This window comes from Ictalurus punctatus, chromosome 7 (genome assembly GCF_001660625.3).
Source record: "Ictalurus punctatus breed USDA103 chromosome 7, Coco_2.0, whole genome shotgun sequence".
Classification (NCBI taxonomy): Eukaryota; Metazoa; Chordata; class Actinopteri; order Siluriformes; family Ictaluridae; genus Ictalurus; species Ictalurus punctatus.
The window spans coordinates 9,650,926-9,674,164 of NC_030422.2; the positions used below are offsets into that span (position 1 = coordinate 9,650,926).

The window sequence follows — 23,239 nt, forward strand, 5'->3', positions numbered from 1 at the left end:
CATAAGGCAGACCACACAGACTTTCAGTGGTTGACAGGGGTCAGCATGGGCACGCTGACCGGTCTGCATCTACGTAGTAAGCTGTGATGAACACCGTGTGTTCTGAAACCTTTATGTCATAGCCAGCATGAACTTTTTCAGCAATTTGTGCCACAGTAGCTCTTCTATGGGATCGGACCAGATGGGCTAATCTTCGCTGCCTACGTACATCACTGAGACTTCGGTGCCCATGACCCTGTCCCAGATTTACCGATTGTCCTTTCTTGGAAGGCTTTTGGTAGGTACTAACCACTGCGTACCAGGAACACCCTACAAGACCTACCGTTTTGTTAACGCTCTGACCCAGTCGTCTAGCCATCACAATTTGGCACTTGTGAAAATCCTTACACTTGCCCATTTTTCCTGCTTCCAACACATCAACTTCGAGAACCGACTGTTCACATGCTGCGTAATAAATATATCCCACCCCTTCCTTTGAGCGGTCCCATTGGAATGAGATAATCAACGTCATTCGTGCCACCTGTCAGTGGTGTTCATGTGGTGTTATGGCTGATCCACCAGTACATAACTGTTCGACCGGTTTGGATGTGAATACCCTCCAGATAAAGCTGAAATTGAATTACGATGACTCCGATAATACCTTAAATAGTAAATATATTGTAAATATTATCTAGCTATAAGCTGGCCCCCTTTTTGAAGCAAAGGTTTGCGCCCTTCTTGCTGAAGACGAGCCGAAGGAACCGAGTTTGTACGTCAGTAAGGAAAGCACAAACGCTGTGACTGTGGTGTGGCAAGTGCTTCACACCCACACAGCTCTGAATCCGGCCGGAAAAAGAATCCCATCAGTCCATGATGGACCTCAGTGAGTTTCCCATGGCCCCCAGAAAACATGCTTTCACTCCAGAAAGTGGGGTGGGATGGACGAGGAGTGAGAAAGACAGCAGGAGTGGGGAGGAGGAGGAGGTGGAGGAGGAGGAGGAGGAGAAGGGGGAGGAGCTTGTGAAGTTCAAGCGCACCGCCCACTGGTGCTCCTACTGGATTCACATAAACTTGGACGCGTCCTGCTTAACGATGACCAAACGGCACGAAGGAGCACGAGAGAGCCATCGTGTCGCGGCAAAGCACGCTGGATAGGCTGGCTTCACTATTTCTTCACTATTTATTTAATTTTTTTTAGCAGAGAGAGATAGAAAGTCCAGATTGCGGTAGAAACACCTCAGAGGAGGGAAGCAGCAGAAGATCGGAGGCGTCCTGTACAAGCTCCCCGAGATATCCAATCCCAGCAGGAGGAATATTAATATCTCTCTAAACTGAAGGAAAGATTCCAGAGTTCCAGTGAATGATCATGCGGAGAAGAAGCGCGTCCCGGGACATGATCGTCTTATTGTTTTTCATGCTGCGCGCTCCCGGCGCACATTGCGCGCTCCCTTCCACCCGTGAGTAGGAGTTCGAGATTTTTTTTTTTTTGGCGTGTGTGCGTGTGCGTATGCGTATGCGTGTGTATGTGTATGCGTGCGTACGTGTGTATGTGTATGCGTGCATACGTGTGTATGTGTGTGTATGTGTGTGTAAGGACCCTTACTGAACTGATCCTTGCTGAAAAAAAGAAATCCCCAATAGAAACCATCACAGAATTCAAATTCTAATGGTTTCCACTACGAACACCATTACAAACCATCAGCCCAGCATTAGAACCAGTTCATTCATGGTATCCGCTAGACATCAAATAGACACGCCATGAAATAGAAGGCAAGGAATGACCATTAGGGACCATTACAGCTTTCATTCAAACCAATACAGTTCCCATTATACCCATTAAAACCATTATAAATGATATTATATGAGGATTTCTGTTGTTGTTTTTTTATTTCTTTCAGTGTTTGCATGCTGTATCTATACAACAAATCACAAGGAAGGAAGGGGGGGAGTGAAAAATGCTGACATTTGTGATTTCACATTTGTGCTCAGCATCATTCTGCGTTCTAGCTCTCGTTCTGCGAAATCCACACACACAATACATCGTTCATACACTTTGGAGGACGAGGTGGGGTGTGTGTGTGTGTGTGTGTGTGTGTGTGTGTGTGTGTGTGTGTGTGTAAAGTGTGTGAGTTCAAGGTCTCAGCAGGTCCCTCTAATTCAGCACAACACATTCAGCACACCACATGCTTTATATATATATATATATATATATATATATATATATATATATATATATATATATATATATATATATATATATATATATATAAAATATGTGTGCATATGTATGTATGTATGTATTCATTGGAACGGCAGTAGAAACCACTTGACGCCACTTGTTTTACTGATGTGGAAATCCTTAACGCAAAGTCTATTCGCTTCTAGTTCATCTGGACAGTCCAGGACTCACAGAAGGTGATTCAGTCGGTGTTGATTTGCGAGCAGCTGGCGTTCAGTGAACGCTACAGATGTTGTTTTAGCACTTTAACGTCAGTTCAGTACCCTAGGTGTTAATTCAAGACCAGGTATTTTGCTGTATAGTTGTTATGATTTGTTTTTAAACTCCCCTCCCCTACGCTCCCCTATATAGACTCACAAAACGTGTCCGTACATAAATAGTTACATACTTTTTTGTTGCTGTTGTTGTCGTTTCCCCAATTCCTTTATTCCCGTGATTCAATTTAAAGCGCACCTATTATGGTTTTGAAACATGCCTAATTTTGTTTTAAAGCTCTCGTATGATAGATTTAGATGCATCCGAGGTCAAAAACACTTTAACGTGCTCGTAATTTAAACTGCAGCGTTACCTTTATTCCCCTCACTGTCACAAACGACTCGTTAAATGATCCATCCTAAAGGATTTGTTCTAAACTCCTCCTTTCAGAGAGCATACTCTGCTCTGATTGGTCAAACGTCCCAGTCTGTCGTGATTGGTCTACCGCTGTCAGTGTGAGGGGGGGTGGTGGGAAGACAAGGAAATGCCCATTACCATAACGAGTATCAGCTCCATCTGTCAGTGAGCAGCTGATGACCACCAGAAGCGGGGCTTTTTGTTACAAACCTACGTTGGTTTGTACAGGAAGTAAAGTCTGGAATCACTAACGAGTCGTTTCAGCTGTTCTGTTGATTTTTTAAACTTTGCAGACGTTTTTACAGTCACAAACAGCTCTATAACAAACTACATAAAAGGTATTATTTGAAAAAGCATAATAGGTATGCTTTAAAGTCACAAGAGAAAGCGAATCCTCCTGAAGAGCTCGCCAGCGTTACCCTCTGTTTATTCGAGTCCGGCTGCATTTCGATGCGCACCACGGGCGTTAATCCAGCTCTCGAGCTGTTAATTCCGCACCGCAGCACAGACATAATACGGTCGTTTTCCAGCCGTTTTCACAGGTGTGAAAGCAAAAAAAAAAAAAAGCCAGAGACTAATCACAGCTAATTAAGCTCGGCTACGTTCACACCCTCGTCGTCAGGTGTGAGATTGAACAGCCCTCGAGAATGTTGCAACACACGTTTTTTTTTTTTTTTTTTTTTTTTTTTTAAAAAGCCAGAGTGCTTTTCCACGGGCCTCCGTTTAACATAAACAGACACAAATGCATGTGTAGGCGAAAGACCTTAGGCCTGATCGTATCCTTTTAATGCACCGCTGCTGAAAGCTGAACGCTGAATGACACCGTCAGAGGTAGCTCCCCTTTTTTGCACCCTTCTCAATTGTGCCTAATCCGAGGGATTTAACGAGAGCTGCCGCGTGTTTGCTTTGGTTTAGAACGTTTCCTCGATGTTAACCTCACGGGACCTTTTTTTTTCTTTTTCTTTCCTCCCCCTTTCTTTTCTGAAATGACAGCTCGCTTCCTATCTGGACATGGTACTTGCGAGTGATTGCTGAAGTGAGCGAGCGTGTAATTAAAGATTGATAGGGTTAGGGTCATCAGTACATTGTTGCGTGTACAGTATGAGGTTTGGATTATGTTTCCTGCACTGTAAAAAGTCCAAATGTCCAAATGCTTTACCACATCAGCGATTAGGTTTTAATAGAAAAAATTAATATCCAGAAGATACAGAGCGGAGAAATGGCTCGACGTAATACCTTAGAATTCTCGAATCCGATTGGCCGGATGTTGTTTATGCATTTTTTTTTAAATTTCATAACAGCAGCTCATGAGTACATTGACCATTTCTCTAGTGACAGATCCTTTATGGAAATTTGTAGGAAGGAAGGAAAAAACCCCATATAATCGTTGAGGTTTTTCTGTAAGGAGATGCTTCTTTAACATTAAGGAGTCTCCAGTGTCAGCAGGAAGATCGCACTTCCTGGTTCCTCAGGAACACGACAAGCTGTGGTTTGTCAGGCTGCTGAGGGAACGACTGTTTTTAGCTGCTATGATGTACGTAATAATAACAGGACATAACGTGCTTTTTTTGCGGACGCTCTTTGTCCTCTTGTCCTGTATCCATCCTTCCAGCGATGGCCAGCGTGCACCCTCAGGACCCGGCCCTTCGGATCGGCGCCAGCTTGACCGCCACGTGTTCCGTCGGCACCGACCACGGACTGCACGCCGGCTCGCTCTACTGGACGCTAAACGGCCGACGGCTTCCAAGCAACACCTACAGCGTGCTCAGCCCCAGCGTCCTCAGCGTCACGTTGAGCAACCTGAGCGGCTCGCGTCAGCGCTCGGGCGACAACCTGGTGTGTCACAGCGGCGGGGGGCACGTGCTTGCCGGGTCCTGTCTCTACGTGGGCAGTAAGTGTTGTTGCTCTTGATGGCTGAATGCTGACTACGCCTTCCTTGACACTGTTCCAATGAGAAATTGTGGGCGTGGTCTTTAAAAACAAAAAAAAGTAGCTACACCTAATAGTGGTGTTCTTCTAAAAAGTCACTTTATTCCACATGCTACCTTTTCGAAATGCGAGTACATAATGGCGTATATATATACGCCAATGACCGCCATTATAGTGACCAGTGACCAAACGGCGCCCTTCGTGAACGCAAGTATAGAAACGATGGTCATTGAATCATTCTGGAGGTAAATGTAGGTCGGCGGTTTCTCCTAAAGGAAAGATGTGTCTAGTACTAAATCAAGATTTCATGATTGTGTCTCTTTGCTTTTCCCGCATGACTGAAAAGCTTTCGTAAATGACACTAGGGAAGCTGTGTCGAGAATGAACTGCAGCAGTTTTGGATGCTAAGAGTTCGGTTTAGCTTCATCGTATCCGTTTTTCCGGACGTTTACTAGGAACAAGCATGAACAAAAAAACAAAACAAACGTAGCTCTTATTCGTATACCGACGTGTGACGAATTAAATTAAAAACGGGTGCCGGGTTTTGGTGCCGCTAAGTCATTTTAGAAGGAGACGTTAGAAGGAGAAGTTCTTCTTCCTGAAACCGACGGGCACGGTCTCTTCCGGGATGACCCTGCCCCCATCAACAAGGCCACGAGGGCTCGTTGAACGGAAATGATGTCGATACTCATTTTCGCCTGACATCTTACTAACGCACTTTATGTTGTTGTTGCGTAGCGTGCTTTTGGGTTCTGGTGGGTTTTTTGGGCTGGTTCTGATTGGCCATTGGATTCCTCTTCTATAGCGTCACAGCTGGCAACCCTGAAATGAAACGGACCATCATTTGGGTTGGTCTTTCATTTCTGAAATATCTCTGTCTGATTAGTCGAGGTGAGCAGACTGGGGGGGCGTGTAATTTTGTAAACCAGTCCAAAATGAATGGAAAAAAAAAAAAAAATCTGTGTTGGGTATAGATTAAAGTGAAACAAAGCGGCACATCAGGAAAGAGCAGAGGTGTTTGGTCATAAAAATCTATGACGCTATGGCTAGTAGGAACAAGTCAAAATGACTAGGCATAGTTTTATCTTGCCTTCTAATTCACATGCCATGATTTACTGCCACTAGACATTTCATAATAATGACATGAATGGGAAAAACCTTTTAAGAGACTGAATAGAGCTGCGCAGTACATCGTTTATTACAGGATATCGTTTGAAGTAACCGTGAATGGCTGGATCTTTAATGTACGCTGAGACGCTTCGCGATGACGATGTGTAGCAGTACGGTTGAGGGCAAACGTTTGCACCATTCATGGTTTTTCGAATGGAAAAAAACTTGAGTCTTTGGTTTACAGTCCAGTGGAATGTTGGTGCATCTTGCAGCATTGTAACAGTGATCTTTTTTTCCCCACTCTTTAATCACACTATTTATATCTTAACCAACATACTCGGTTTGGTCATTTACACAATGCGACTGGAAATCTGTGAAATCGGCGAATGGGAAATTAATTCTTCCTAAGGGGCGTGCAAACTTTTGCACCCATCTGAATTAATGATAATGAGTGTTTATTAGTCACATATACATTATGGTACAGTGAAATCCGTTCCTCACGTATCCCCGCATGTTAGGAACAATAATGGGGTCAGAGCACAGGGTCAGCCATGAGGGCTTTGCTCAAGTGCCCAACAGTGGCAGCTTGGCCGGGCTGGGGTTTGAACCCCCGACCTTCCAGTCAGTAACCCAGAGCCTTAAACGTCAAGCCACCAATGCATTAAGGTTTGAGAAGCGGTCGGATTTGACATCCGTCTCGAAAGAGTGTTATTAACGGCGTTAGCTTGGATGGCGGACGCTTTTTAAGTAGTGTAAGATGCACAAACAATTGGCACAGCTGTAGCCTTTTAAAATCAGGCACGTCGCATAAAACAATCATTACTGGTTAGTGTTATTATCTTCCAGCTGTGGACGGTTACTGTTCCCGACAAATCGCGTCAGGAAAAATAAAATGTCAAAATTTCCAGCGTCCTAGACGTTCGATGTTTGTTTTTATTATTTCAATAAAGCCTTGGAACTTCAAATAGGAACTCCCCCTCACCCTTTTTTTTCAAAAATGCTCAGTTTATTTAAGCCCGTTAAGTTAAGTCAGACCTCTGGTGAGTGCAGTTGTTGTCTTAAACTGTTTCAAAGCTTTCCATCCACCCTTCTGCGATTTCGAGACCCGTTCTTGTGTGTGCGTGAGAATAACGGCCATTCTTTTGGCACCTGTGAGGTCCGTTCCAGCCGGTCGGCGTCTCCGACTGAGCAAATGTACTGAGCGGAACGTGTCCAGGAAAGACGAAGCGGTCGACGATATGGAAAATTACTGGCCAGGGCCGTCCTCTCAGACCGTCAAGCGCAGGACGAGACGAAGTGTGTACGTGTGTTGAAGTGCTGAGCTCCGAGGTCTCGTCCGCTGTGTTTTTTAGCCTTAATCAGCCTCTGACACTTCCACCGCCTGCCTTTTGTTCTCAGTTGAATGGAATCTTGGCGCCTTTCCCGAACTTAATCGAGGATGGCAGCTGAAAACGCTCATCCGCTGTTGAAAATATTTAAGCCGGGCCATTATTTTCAGGGCTCTTGATGAAGATCTGCTTTTTTCATCTCCTACTTCTTCTTCGTCTTCGTCTTGTTCTTCTTCTTCTTCTCAACGAAACATATCTGGTTCTAACATTTGCGGACACAGATTAGGATCTGTTGTTCGGCTTTGATGGAACGTCAGCTCATCCTAGACGTCGCGAGACATCATCTGTGTTTGGATAAAACGGATTTGTTTTGATTTGTATGGTCTGGACGAATATTGCAGGATGAAATTGTAAAGCTTTTTTTTGTTTGTTTGTTTGTTTGTTTTGTTTCCTCCAGTGCCGCCTGAGAAACCGGTGAACCTTACGTGCTGGTCGAGAAACACAAAAGATCTCACCTGCAAATGGGCTCCTGGGGGTCAGGGAGAGACCTTCATCAAGACCAAATACACTCTCAAGTACAAGCTGAAGTAAGTGTGCATATCACACACACACATACGCACACATGACTTGGCGTGTCTATAAAAGGATTTTAATTTGTTGATGTTGTAGATTATAATTATCTTTATACATTTAGTCTGGGATTTGAACTCGCAACCTTCCAGCCAGTCGCACAGAACCGTTTATCATTAGCCCTTTTTTCATAATTTTTTTTTTCATGAAATATTCTTTTTAGCCCGAGGGCGTTTTGTGGGTGTTTGAGAAGCTCTCAGACCGGATCTGCACTAATCCTTTTGATGAGCAAAAAGAGTTTATTCAAAAGCGAAGAAAAGAATGCAGCAGGCACTTATTCACGCTGCGATTCTGCAGGATGCTGCACGCTTTGCATACGTTTTCATTGAGCCAGAAATAATTCGCTCAAGTTGTGACAAATCGTGTCAGCCATACAGTACGTATAGACACTCTTTTATTGGTTGGTGGTTAGAAAATGGTGGTTGGATTTATTTATTTATTATTTTTTTTTAATCTTCCAAATCTCAATGGGCTCTGGATGAACTGAGGAGAAACCCAAATCTCAAAAACCAAGATAATACCGAGTGTGTTATGAAGAATAACCTGGCACTGTTGTGGTTTTGTGCAGGTGGTACGGCCAGGAGAAAGAGTGCGACGACTACAGCGGCGGGCAGCCGTACACGTGCTACATCCCACGTGACCTCGCCCTCTTCACGCCCTATGAGATATGGGTGGAGGCCTCCAACCAGCTCGGGAGCGCCACCTCAGACGTCATCAACCTAGATATCCTGGACGTGGGTGAGTGTGTTAGTGCACGAGTGTTTTGTGTGCGACCTCTGACCCCATTCCATACGTCACTCGGGGTGACAGGAGAGAGGGGGAAAAAAAACAACAAAAAAAAGAAGAGCGCTGGGTGGGGTGGGGTGGGTGGAGTGCGTGACGAATTGCCACGCTCTTATACCCGTTCCTTTGTTGGTGTCATCGACCCCAGGTTTCTGTTTGCGAGTTGTTTTCGTGTGTGAGAACTGAAGTTTACGAGGCTCGCGGTAATCTGAATGGCTCAGCGTGCCTTGGGCTACGTTTAAATGGCAACGCAACATTAAAGGGAGTCTGTAAAATGCCTCCGTTGCATGTTATTATCTTTGATCGCTGACCTTCTCCTGACTTCCTGACGAATGGAAATTTCGAATATCAGAATCAGACCTCTGAGCAGCGGTAGCGAGGGGTAGTAGAGTCGAGTGCAGCTGCGGTATCCTGTCTTGTTTTTTTTGTTTAAAAAAAACCCAAAACCGTGATTAAAAAAAACAAAACAGAAAAACCCCACACAAAACAGTTTGGAAAATATTAGTCCCCCGCGTTAACGTGTGCTTGTCTCACACCTGGAAAACAGGGGCATGTTTAGAGGTGAGCAACAGCTGGAAGATGAAGAGGTGGGTGTTGTACTAGTGATACCAGAAGCATGACGCACTCGTCACACCCAAACGCCTCCACTTTGCTACACAATTGAAGGCTTCTTCAGTGTTTTTTTTCATGATGTTATCAGCAACGTCCTGTGCGCAGTCTAGGAGCAAATCCCAGAAGGAAATGTGAAGTAGACTGTATACTGCATATGATATGTGTTCATGCTGTCATAATAATCAAATGAAAATTAAAGTTCAATAAGGTAAGTTGGAGGAAAAACCAACACGAAGTGTCTTAAGCCATATATCCGGATAGTATTCTATGTATCTTGGCGTAGATTCTCTGGAACGATACGCCGTTCATCCAAAAGGTTATCCCTCCATCAGTGTTTTTAACCCATGGTGGTCGAGAGCGCTGCCACTGTCTTAACTCGGCGCTCTGAAATCTCCCATAAGTATTCAATTAGGTTGAGACGTGGTGATGAAGTGTGAAGCCCATAACATCTGATTTACATCATTTTTGTCCTCATCGACCCATCGTTCGTCTGCGGAAATGAGTGGCCGTGCTGCTAGCAAAACAAACGTTCCCATGGCACCGTGGTACAACCTCCGATTTGTTTATTTTTTTCTTCTTTAATTGGTCACCCATACGTGATGGCCTCATAGAATGTGTTCAGATTTTGCTTATGTAAGGAATAAAACACGATGGCGCATGAAATCACAGCCGGGTGGACCGTTGTCTCCAAGACAAGTCTCTTTCTTTCAGCTCTTTCAACCGTAAAGAATTACGGACACCAGAGACTCCATCCATAAATGTTACGTTAAAAAATAAGCAGCCAGGTAGAGGGAATTTCACTATCTCGACGATGATACATTTTTTTTTTCTTTGTTATATTTATTAATAGCCTTAGATTTTCTAGCTCAGTGGTCACCAAGAACTGTTCCTGGAGATCTACCTTCCTGCAGGTTTCATCTCCAAAAAAATACTTCTTAAGACATTGATTAAATGGTCAGGTGGGCACGATTACAGCTGGAGCTCAACTCTCTAGGACCACTGTTCAAGATCGTTCTCCATACAAGTCCCTGTAAATGATCTGTTACTGCGGAAATGAAATGAAACCTGTGCTTTGAATTACAACCGGTCGTACTGACCGAGCTGCTGGGATAGAAAATAAACCAGCTCCTTCTGACCAATCGGATTCGAGAATACGATACATGACTCGCTTCGATGGTCCTTTTGATTAAAATCAAGCTTTCAGAGTGACAGAATGCATGTATAGTATAGTTTCTCTTTAGCCATATCAAACGTTCTTCTCTTCTTCCATCCAGTGACGACGGATCCTCCGGCCGATGTGCATGTGAGCCGCGTGGGCGATCTGGACGATCAGCTGACCGTACGCTGGGGAACTCCGCCTGCCCTCAAAGACTATCTCTTCCAGGCCAAGTACCAGATTCGCTACAGGCTTGAAGACAGCACCGATTGGAAGGTAGCGCTGTGAAATCCGTCTGTCGTTTGAACCTTTTTAAAAATAATTAAACTCTTCACCTGATCCAGCCGTCTAGCTCGAACCCGGCTGCTGAGTTCATCCGATGATTGACGGCGCCGTTCATTTGATGGCTGATCGATTTTCACGGGAGTATTTTTATTAGCGCAGCCAAGGTTTATTTTAGAGGTCGCCGAATAGCTGCGGATGCCTCTGGCTTTTGCAATAGCAGGAACCCTGCCATGAGGGAGTTAAGAGATTTAAGGGTATTTTTACAGGATCTTGAGCAGACACCTAGCAGAGTGATTCACGACGATATCAGATTTGTGCACGAGGGCTTAGATTTATTAGGTAGAAACCGGATCTCTTGGCGCTTTAATAGTTTAACTAACGCTGCTTTAGTGTTTCGAGTCAAGAGATTCATCATTCACCCTGACTCGTGTAGCTTCCGTAAGAAAACGAGGCTCTGACAGACCACCTCATTCCTCGTAGGATGTTTGGCTTTCCAAGTCAACTTCCCGGCTTTCCGGCTAGCATTTCAGCCATAGTACACATCTTGCATCCTGGATTTCAGTCATTGCTGAAATACTACCACCACCAGATTTTACAGATCTGATAGAAGTGGGATTACATTGGATAACCGTTTGTTTTAAAAACATTCTGCCCCACATCGAGAGGTGTAGCAACGCTAATCTCTCACATCTGAACGAAACACACATGCTTACCATCAGCTTCACAATGAATCATGACTTTATTCTGGCACCTAGGTATGTGAAACCTTCCCTAAGGGTGATAGGAATATCCTAGGTTAAAGTTACCAAGGTTCCATTATCCAGGGAAATGAGGAAAGATTTATTGCTGTGCACCTTGTAAAAACGTCGTTGCTTGTGCCAGGAATGGGCTATAAATGGAAAATAACCACATAAAAGTTGGGGGGGGGGGGGGGGGGGGGGTTGGATGGAGAGGCGTCATTAGTTGACATGAAAGAGTTCATTTCACAAAAGACGCTGACAAGTGATCAACCAGATTGTATGTTTTGTTTGCTCTACGCTAATTGTCACCGTCATGCTAATTGTCGTTAGTAGCAATGGTAGCATTCTCTATCAGGATTCTTTTGAATGTTGTTGGCTTTGTATTATAGGATTGAGCCAGAGAGCTTTGTTTTTCAGCTGTAGCTCAGCAGTTAAGAATCTGTGAACAGATTTTGTGAGAATAAATCCCAGACCTACTGGAGAACCTCTACTGCTCTTTTAAATGACAAACCTCTTTAACCCCTTAAATGCTCAGCTGTGCTTTGGATATACGTGTGATTATTCTAAATGTATGCATGTCAATAACTTCTAAATGTACGTGAATTTGGACAAACTCCTTCGTGTTCCCGTATCCCAAACAGCCTCCTGTGACTAACGTTAACCAAAATGGAATGATTTCCATATTCTCGAAATGTAGGTAAACCTGTCAAAAATGTTACCACATCATTCCATAATATATCAACCAAAACGTTACCGCTAACTGTAGCCGAGTTAGCTATTCGTTTGCTTTACCCCTACATGTATACTAGGAAGTTATAAAGTTACTTGTGTCGCTTGTAGTTGGTTTCTTGTGAGTGTGTCGAGACTCTACTCTTGTCGATTATTGTTGTTCGATTACGTTACACGCTAAGCTTTGTTGGCAGATTAGCAAAGCAAGCTAACCGTGCTAGCTCACTCACCAGAGGCATCAGCAATCTCCGCTACGTTCTCCATACATTTAACAAGAGGTCGTATATGAGTATAATATTCTAATTTTAACAATTGTGGGTAGGAACTAAAGTTGAAACTTGTTGGAACTAGGATTGGTCCGAGGAATTATTAGAGCTAATTGTTTGGATTTGTTGCTTTATCTTGTCGTACTACATCCGAGTCGAGTTAAGAAATCGAAATGTTATGCCAAATTCTTTTTGTTATTGCTATACACATTTGGGTTTGGGGTTACAAGATGAACATGAGACGATAGGTGAGAATTTCCTGATATTTATATCTAAAAAAACCCCCGCTTATGTTTCAACCCAGCCATTTTTCGAGCGATCAAAAGTATTGGAACATGCGACTATAAGGTGTTTCTTGTTGCCCAGGTGTGCCCTGTCGGATTGATTGTTTAAATGAGTAACAGCTCTTGGTTTGAGCCCTGGGTTTTGCCTGTGAAGCCTGTATTTTGTTGTTAAAAAGGATAAACCAACATGAAGACCAGAGCGCTGCTTATGGGAGAAAAAAGCAAGCCATTTTGAAGCTGAGGGGAAAATCGGAGTCATTGCGAGCAATATATATGCAACCAGACATTAAGTGTTATTTACTTATTTAAGACTATCTGGTCCTACAGAAGGTGCCATGTTCTAAGCTGTTTAACATGTCTAATGATAATGTTAACGAGTCTTTATTGGGCACATATACATTACAGTGAAATTGTTTTCTTCGCAATCCCCAGCATGCCAGGAGGTTGGGTTCAGAGTGCAGGGTCAGCTATGATGCAGCGCCCCTGGAGCAGAGAAGGTTAAGGGCCTTGCTCAAGGGCCCAGCAGCTGCAGCTTGGCAGCGCCAGGGTTTTAACCCCCGACCACCCGGTCAGTAATCCAGAGCATTAACCGATAGCCACCACTGCCCCCAGACACTACTGCTCCCTAGATGTAGATGTAAATATCAGAAAACGAAAGCGGAAGAAATTCCGATCTGTCGTCTCGTATTCATCTTTTGATCGCAAACCCACAAGTCTTCAGTGTATAGCAAAAAACAAATGAATTGGCCTCGCAGTTCCAATAATTTGGGAGCTGACTATACAGTACATACTTATAATTGGTTCATTTTTTTGTATTTTTATTTATTTATATTTTTTAAATATATTTTTTTATTTTATATTTATTTTATTTATTTTTATTTATTTTTCAGTCCTGGAGATTTGATACTTGACTAATCTGGCAAACTCCTTCACCAAAGGAAATGTGATGTGATGTCAAAAAGAAACGAGAAGCCTCTGACTTGACTTTGGGCTCTGGAGGCCCACATCACTGTGCAAGCTAGTTTATTTTCCTGCTCCCGTACACCTGACTCAATTCCTAATTGCTTTAATCGTTAACTTGTGCCGGCCCATGATCCCAAAATCTGAAGAAATGCTTCTTCGGTGCCTGTCTAAGTTCTCGCTTCTACGGGTAGTCGGGAATGTCCTTTCCGACAACAGCCGGAACGGGTTTCCAGTCCTCGTGTCGTCATGTTACACTGCCTTGAAATAAGCTTTCACCATTCTTCGTGTTCTTCATATGGTTTCAATCAGCAGGCAGGTTCTCTCTGGAGCAGGCCAGAGAGGTTGGGTTACACATAACACAAAATATCGTCGATTTATTTTATTTATTCATCGCTCTGACAGGGTATCCGACTGTTCCCGAAATATGAGCGATTAATAAGTGTTCATTTCCTTTCGCTTCTTCTCCAGCACGTTGTCCCGCCGTCCTCCCAGCTACGCTGCAACCTAGCGAGTCTGTTACCATTCAAGTATTCAATTGTAATGATGGCCCTGTGACGAATTGGAGCGTGGAACGAACTGTTTGATCATGTTGGTTGTGGCGTTCTTGAATGTTTGTTGCTTTTGTAAAAGGGAAGGGAGACGGCGGACATGGGCCGAATCAGGCCGGTCGCGGTTGTAAATAATTACATGGGGCCCCGGTGCTTATTATCCCACTTGGAGGCATAGGACATTCCTGCGTTTGAAACTCGTCCTTCCTCTCAAATATGCAGTATTTAGAAAGAACATTAGAGGAGAACATAGGATCTTGGCTTGGTTTGGGTTTCGGCCGCCGCTTGTAAGCTGTTGGTGCCGTCTTCACCCGTCCAATTACTCAGTCTGTAATAAGTAATAGATAACAGATTTCCTCTTGGGGCGAAGTAGGCGTGCACGGTGAAGAACAGCATGAAGCGTGTGTTTGACTGTATCGTTTACTGTCTCATGCTGACGTGTGTGTGTGTTGGCTTCTTTCGAGGATACATGTCAGATCCTCTCTCCGAGAGATTATTGTCTCCTGCTTAACACACGAGCCTGTGCCAGCTTGCTTTGTGGATTCTAGCATGAATGGTCTGGTTTTTAGGAACGTAAACAGGCCCTATCAGTCAAGTGTGTGTGTGTGTGTGTGTCTAGGTCTTTGATGTGACGTTTTTTGTTTGGGTTTCTCTCTCGCTGTAGGTGGTGGATGACATGGGGAACCAGACGTCTTGCAGGTTGGCAGGGCTCAGGCCGGGGACCGTTTACTTCGTCCAGGTGCGATGTAACCCAGTCGGCATCCTGGGATCGAGGAAGGCGGGCATCTGGAGCGACTGGAGTCATCCGACGGCAGCGTCCACGCCACACAGCGGTGAGATTCGTTGGCTAGAATTGCTCCACAGACATTTTAAAAATATGCTACATGTTAACAATAACATGTATAACATATAGAAGACTGTAGTAAATTAGTAGATAATTTATTTATAAAGCTGGAAGACTTTATAAAGGAGGCACTCTTTCACCCTTTAGTCGTCGTTTTGCCATTTATGGAATTTTGTGGGCATCACTCAGTGCAAATCAGCCATTGTGATGCCCGGTTGCCATTTACGCACATGCACATTAGTATGAAGAAAATTCGGGTTTTACCCAAATGTTCATAAATCCGCCCGGAATTTTTAGCTTGGTTTGTCTTGTGAAAACATTCACGCGCAACTTTACTAATTGATAATTGAGACCCGATATCAGGTGATACCTCGGGCGTTGGGTATGAAGACGAGACTTTCTTCGAATTGAAGAAAATTGAGACGAACTGTGCTGTGGATTCCAATTACCATGACTAGAAACCTCTAGTGGACGAGGAGAAATATTTGCACGTGCTGCTAATCAACAAGCCAAAAAAAAAGACATAATGAGAAGGAAAAAAGGATGGCTAGCAGACACAACGTGATCTCTGCAGAGGAAAATGGCAAAAAATAAAAGCGGCGGCAGGATTGAGACACCATCCGTCCTTCATCACATCGCCACATATTGTACGTGTCCTGCAAGTCCGTCGCTTAATGGGATACACATTCGAAACAGTGCTAAAATCCAGCAGCTAAAAAACCATCACAGCACATGAAACAGATTACACGTCCCACACATCTCTTCCCACTTTGCGGCTCGCCAAAAAGTGGCCGCAGGGATCATTTGATACATTTGTTTCGAAAGACTGTTTTCTGAAGATTAACAGATTAGCTCCCCACCACGTTCCGCCGCTTCCTGTAACTCGCATGCCGCATCTGGAGCGACCGAAGTCGCTATTTATTTAAAGTAGAGCTGAATTTATTTTTTTTTGCGCCATCCCGTGTCTCGTTATGCGGCATAAAACTGAAAGAGAGAGGTGATTCGGGACACGATCAGCGCTCGTCCCTTGGGTTTTAGACCGCGAAGCCGGTGTTAAAAATCTCAGTGACGGGTGCTTATTTGTGTTTATGGTGACTCAAAGGATAAGGCACGTGGATTGCAGGGCAACAGTATTGTGTTACAGCGTGCGCAGTAGTTGTGGTGTGTGTTTGGGCAAACTGTGTAACCAAACGAATCAATCTTGAGTCAGCGAACAGACTCACGAAGCTAAAAGTTAACCTGTTTTATCAAAACGTCCAGTTTGTTTTATGCTGAAGAGAGAAGCCTCATGGGAGGTGTTTAACAATTCCAGTGATCTACCCCACAGCTATGTCTCCTATCGCTTAGGCTAGTGTTGGCTGTATGTTTTCCGTACCCACTGCCTGCAGTTACGGTCATTATCTCATTAAGGCCCAGGTTTACTTCACTCCCTGCTGCGATTATTCGGCAGTATTTCCATAGCCTCTGAGACTCGCGCATCATTTTTGGATTTTTGCTGCAGTCGGGGCAAGGTTTGAAAATTTTCCGGACCCAAACAATCATTGTCCATCATCCAACTCCTATCAGGGCCTGGCTGAACAAACAGCTCGCTATCCTGCTGGGAAAGTTCAACATTTCACATAGATTTATTTTTATTTTGTGCACATTGCTACAAAAACACATCAAAGCCAATTTTTATGATGGCCGAATATGGCGAGAATAGCGAAAAAACTGTAATTATGCACACTTATTTTCAGAAATATCTGTTTGGGAAACGAAAGGAAGTAGAACACGCTTAAATTATAACTCTTTATAGAAGAGCACGCTTTGTCCATCAAGTAGACTTTGCACCACTAACATTTTCCAGCACTTAAACCCATCATCAAGTGTAATGCCGAGTGCAATGTTCTTTGGTTTGTCCTGCTGGAACCCTACAACAAAATAGGTTCAAAGTAGACCCCATTTGAAGATCTAGACCAGTTAACCATCCAAACTTCTGAGGAAGAGTTTATTAAGTGGAACAAGGCTCCTGGTGTTCAAGGATTCAATAAGTACTCTTGCTCAATTTAGATCTTGTCTGTTTTTTACAATGAATCAGAATAAAGAGTACAGGCACAGTTGGGCATCCATATATTAATCCACATGAACATTTTCGTGTCATTTTCTGCTCTTCAGAGCGCTCAATGGCAGGTTCGTGCGACTCCAAAGCGGCGCGGCAGAACTCGACACTGCGTCAGGACCTGAAGCAATTCTTCAGCTGGGTGCGCAAGCGTGTTTCCGACTGCAGTGCCATGAGCATCAAACAATACGACCAGTGGCGCGTCTGGCTGCAGAAGTCTCACAAAACCCGAAACCAGGTATGCATGTGGCTCGGTTCCTTACTTTAGCGTCATCCTAACCACATTTACATCAAAATCCTGGTGGTGAAATGAATCAAATATGTTTTAAACAAACAGAATATTCAGACAAAAGAGTACAGACAGATTACTCAAAAACCAAACAGAAAATATAGACAAAACAATAAGTGCAGGGAAATATATTGTGACAACAATAATTAGAGGCAAAATATTCAGATGAAACAAAAACTACAGACAAAATACTTAAACAAGAAAATAAATACAGACAAAAAAAATCCATACTGACACCATATTCAGACAAAATAGTAAAATAATAAAATTATAAGCATACAAACAATTTACAAAACAATAATAAATAGACCAAGTTTTGAGACAAAACAAAAAGTACAGACAAAATATTTAAACAAGAAATTAAATACAGACAATGTTTTAAAAAAAAAATATAGAGACAAAATATTCAAACAAAACAATCCATACAGGCAACATATTCAGACAAAATAATAATATAATAAGCATGCAAACAATTTACAAAACATTAGTAAACAGTTTTCAGACAAAATAACAGATACAGACAAAATACTGAAACAAGAAAATAAATAGACATAGTATTTTTTTAAAAAAAAAAACAATAAGTATAGACAAAATACTCAAACAAAACCATATATACAGATATGGATCTATAAGTTATTCAGACAAAATAATAACATAATCAGCAAAAAAAAATAAGCATGCAAATATACAAAACAACAATTAAAGGCAAAATATTCAGTCAAAATACTCAAAGAAAACAACTCGTATTGACAAAATATTCAAATATAGTAAACATGATAATAATAATAATAATGATCATACAAATATACAAAACAACAATTACGAAATGACAAAATGATAATGGTAAAATATTCAGACAAAACAGTAGATGCAGACAAAATTCTTAACAATAAATAATAATACAATGCTTACACAAAAATATGACAAAACAATCCTTCTGACAAAATAATAAGCACAGACAAAACATTCAGAAAAAAAAATAGATGGAAAAGACAGAGTAATAAAACAAACCAATTCGTAGAGACAAACTACTCAGACAAAACAATAAATACAGACAACATATTCAATAATATACATGCTTACTAAATATTCAAGTAAGAAAGCAGACATTCATGCTGTCTAGACTTTTTTTTCTTTCTGTTAATATTGGATAGAGTACATGACCAAATAAATAAACGATGGACAGTAGTGTCTGAATATTAGATCCAGGTGTGTGTTAACCAAACTCCGCAGAGCCGGAGATGGGCAGCCGAGTATTCCACATTTACAGCTAGAAAATCGGGGTCAATTTTAAATTGTCCCGAGGTCTGATGACTGATTAAGTCCAGTTTGTTTCCAGCCACTTCAGCCTAACTCGTACGGATGAGCGTGCGACTACTGATTATTTAACCGCCGTCTTGGCTTTTTTTTTTTTTTTTTAATCTTTCAAATAATTGGTCCCAGCTCTAATAAAGTGAGTGTTGGAAGAAAACCTTGGCGTGTGTCCAGTTTTCTGTAATTTATTTAGTCAAGGACAGGAAAAGGGAATATTTTAGAAGCTCACCATATGATATTTGGTCATATCAGTCAACCCTAATTCAGAAATTAATCATTTTTAGGAGTGAACACATTATTATTATTATTATTATTATTATTATTAGTTGTAGTTGTTGTAGTACTACTAGTAGTAATTTGATCCCCAAGCGAGTTGAATGTCTAGACAGATTAAAGTGAGGGACAATGTCTGCTTTACATTTTTACGACTAAATTGTTTACAGAAGTGTCAGCTATTTTGGATTTTGCGCAAAAAATCAAGCCGCTCTGTTTAACTCACTTCTGAACAAGACCCCATCTGCAGTCTGCACTACTATTTGTCTCTTTTACGATTCTGTGGTAATTCTTTGTTTGGTAATGGCAAGGGTTGTTTCGCAACGGGTCCGGGCTCAAGTGCACGCAAAGAACATGACCGACAGATCATTAGACACTTTTCCTGAACCACCCCCCCTTCCCTCCCAATCCCACCCCTCCATGTGCGCTGTGGTCTCTCTGCTCTGTGCAAGGACACATGCTAAACGTTTGTCCGTGCGACCGGGGAACTTTTGAACCGGGATGACTGCCTCTAATCTTCCAGCGCAGCATGAAGTTTTCCAGAACCTTTGAGCAATTATACCACCCAAATGCAAAGCCTTTAAAAGCAGCCTTGTGATTTAAAATGTAGCTTGACCCCCCCTCACCCCCAGAGTATTTTGATCAGTGCATTCTTTTTCGAGTGAGCCCCCTAATCAGTCGGGCGCGAACGCGTGCTTCCGCGTCTCACTAAACACGATTGACTCATCAGTGATTCTGCTCTGCTCTGCTCTTTTCAGGTTCTTCAAGGAGATAAATCGTAGCAACATCAACCCCCTGGCTGCTGGAACATTGGACAAGATGGGGGATTAGGGGATGGGAGGGGTGGATGGGGGCAGCTAGCTTTCTTTTTCGTGCCACGCTAGCTGTTAATCCTGCTGCAGAAAGACTTGAGAAGGAACAACCTGAGATTTCAAATCCACTGGACACTTCATTAAAAAAGTGCCTTTTTGTTTGGTCCGGACAGGAAACCAGCCTTTTTTTAAAATGTTTGATTGATACCCATGACAGATATGGACGATATCTTGGGCTGGGATTTGCACATTTTGTTCCGAGGATGACGTCACACGACATTTCGTGCATTTCATTTCTGTGATATTATTACATAACAGAAGGCTGCAATATGCAAATGACCCCCTCTAACCAGTGCCTTAATGTTTCATGATGTGCTGTTGTGTGCTAAACACTCCAGATTTGGATGTTCCAACCCCCCCCCGAGTACCATAGGCCAAGTCGTAATACATATCAACGAACAGAATATGTCCGAATATGTTCTTTTTAGTGTTCGTTTTTGCTAGAATCATCTTCATTAGTGTCCACTCTAACCAAAGATACCTGTATACTAGGTGTGGGTGATATAGCAGGAATATTACATCATGATATTTGAAGATTTTTTTTGACACTACTCTCTAAACTGTACCATTCATAAAGCTTTTACTTTTTTAAAGGGTAATTATGGTTCAATTATTTACCTTAAGGTACACTTTATCCATATTTCCAGCTGAAAGATGCATATATGCATTTGCCAAGTAGTGCCACATGTTTTTTTTTTTTTTTTTTTTTTTTTTATAATAAAATGTTAATATCCAGTCAGCTACTTGTTACTATGTAACTACTGACGATATTCCGGAAAATGTATGTATCGTGCTATTATCTCATCATCACCCAACCCTATGATCAACCATTAATGAGTGTTCCAGTTCTGTGCAGTTGTTGATGTGCATTTTGACAGGAATAGCTCTCAGTTTCCAATATGAAGATGACCTTATTCAACCGAGTTGTAATAAGCTTTTTTAAACCAAATTTTTACTGATGGTTTTTTAAAATTTCTAATCTCACAATCTCAGTATGTAGCAATAAAAATCCCCTATTTTTTTTCTCTAGAATTCATTTATTGAATTTTACGTTTTGTGTTGATGCTCCCACACATAAACCATGTGGTGTCACCTTCCTGGACTAAAAATAGAAGAGAATTTTTTCTCGTCATAATTAGTCCATTAAAGCATTTCTACTTCTGTCGCAGCGGGACTCAAGATAAACATTGCAACATTGCAAAGTTTACATTTGCGAAGACAAAGATACAGAGGCTGGGACTGACTGGGTCACTATTCTGTTTATTCAGCATTGGATTAATCCTCTCACTCTTTTTGCCCTCATGGCTGGAATTCCAAAAAACAAAACAAAAAACACCCTGCAATCGAACTCTGTGGCACCGGGACTGTTCGTAAATAATTGTATGTATGTTTGTACAATTGTACTGCTTTTTATTTTTGTACTGAATTGTATCAGCGTATTTAAAAAGAAAAAGTGTAAAGTGTTCTGGCTCTTAAGTTATAAGTAGGTAGATTGTAATATGACTGACTGAATTATTAAACTGTAATATTGAATATCACACCATGAACAATGTTTTCTAATTTACAGACGTTAATAATAAATACATTATATTTTATGTTCTGTTTTGGAGACATGTGGTGTAAAAAATGATTGGTGGAACAAATGTGGTGGAAAATACTATAATTAAGTAGTTGTATAAATAAGTAGTTGTATTTCGTTACTGTACTTAAGTACTATTTTGGAAGAGTTGTACTCTTACTCAAGTAAGTTTCCAAGAGAAATCATACTTTGTAATCCTGAAATTTTTATTTTCACCTACTAAATACTCATGACTAATCTCCAGAGATTTTTTTTTAAAAACTGTTTTACAAATTTTAAATTCACCATCAAGTCTAAAGAAATATGTTATGTTTGAAATTTGTACTTTAGCTAGATAAATTAGCTAGCTAGTTATTTTTTGTGGATTAGTTTGTTTAATTTGGTAGCTAGTTAAGTTTTGTAATTTAGCTTGTTAAACTAATATTTCTCTTTCTTAGATAGTTTTTCAACAAATATAAGCTTATTAAGCCTATTTCTAGGTATGGTTACTCATTTCATACTTGAAATGGTCATTCTATTTCCAGATAATTTTGCTAATTTCAAGCATTTATTTCTAGAAAGTATTTAAGTTTTGCAATTTACTTTGATAAATTAGCTAGCTAGTCAAGTTGTGTAAATTAGCTTGTTAAAGTAGATAGAAATATGACTCCAAAGTCTTCACATTTATGTAGGCTATATTTTGAGAATTAAATTTGCCAATTTGTCCTATAACTAACTCTCAGTCTGCTAGTAATAAAATCCAAAGGTGAAGTCAGATCTCAGGGTATTTCATGTTAAAAATGTTTATTTATAATGAATATCACATGCGTCACACATAATTGCACTTTAATTTCACACTTGTATTTACTTTTGGTTTAAACAGATCAGTCAATTTTATACATTTATAAATCAATTTGTAAATCACTATACATTTGATCAATTTACTAATTTACAGTAACAATTTATGATATGATTTATATACATGTACAGTGAGGTCCAAAAGTCTGGGACTGCATTGAAATTCTGGGAATTTGTTTTTCATTTAAAACTGGAAATAAAGTTTTTGAAATGTTCAAAATTGTAAAGAAAGAAAGGAATTTTTCAGTAGCATGAAAATATGCAAGAATAGTCAAAGGTTTTACACAACATCAGCACACTGTCATTCTGAAATTCATGTTCTAAGATTCTACATTTCACTCTGGTTATTCATATCATCATTTGTAATGAAAAAAGTTGTATTAAACAAGAAAAGAATGCCAAATAGAAGATTTTTCAATACTGCATCCAGACATTTAGACCCCAATGTATTTAGTAGATGTGGTAAAAATTAAAAGCAAGGACAGAATTTTCACTAGTGCAAACAAAGTGCTTCTGAAGCTGTATTTAGTAAAAACCTATAGGTTACTAAAAAGACGAAATATTGAAGAAAATATTTAGAAAAAATATAAATATCATTATAAACAAACACAATATTTTCCCAAATTAAATAAAAAATATAAACAGTAAAATTAATTGATCAAAGAAAATCACGTTCAAGTTTCTAGTTTGAGTTTATTAGGGGGAAAAAATCTTCCCCCAATTACAATTACAATCTTCTCACAATTACAAGAATTGTCAAATAAATAATAAAAAAAAAATCACTGGTTTAAAAAAAATATATTAAAAATCACTGGTTTTAATAATACTGAAAAATCACTTTGGTGTATTTTTAATATCGGTATTGTCTTAAATTTCACAATATTTTAACCAACTAATACACAATAGTTTTTGGATTATATAAAAAAACAAAAACATTTTC

General features: G+C 41.0%; 1 protein-coding gene across 1 annotated transcript; it reads left to right on the forward strand.

Annotated features, from left to right (window-relative positions):
* The first annotated feature begins 970 nt into the window (after positions 1-970).
* Positions 971-21,421, forward strand: crlf1a (cytokine receptor-like factor 1a). Its single transcript, XM_017473143.3, has 8 exons — positions 971-1,436; positions 4,443-4,721; positions 7,655-7,784; positions 8,396-8,565; positions 10,497-10,654; positions 14,858-15,026; positions 17,192-17,373; positions 19,770-21,421. The coding sequence occupies exons 1-8, from the start codon at positions 1,340-1,342 to the stop codon at positions 19,791-19,793; spliced, it is 1,209 nt and encodes a 402-aa protein (XP_017328632.1). The 5' UTR covers positions 971-1,339; the 3' UTR covers positions 19,794-21,421.
* The last annotated feature ends 1,818 nt before the right edge of the window (positions 21,422-23,239 follow it).

Bases quoted from the DNA above. Each gene is read 5' to 3' on its own strand.
- crlf1a (XM_017473143.3), top strand. From the start codon at position 1,340: ATGATCATGCGGAGAAGAAGCGCGTCCCGGGACATGATCGTCTTATTG. The intron at 1,437-4,442 runs GTGAGTAGGAGT...CCATCCTTCCAG, and splicing joins TTGCGCGCTCCCTTCCACCC to CGATGGCCAGCGTGCACCCT. The intron at 8,566-10,496 runs GTGAGTGTGTTA...TCTTCCATCCAG, and splicing joins CCTAGATATCCTGGACGTGG to TGACGACGGATCCTCCGGCC.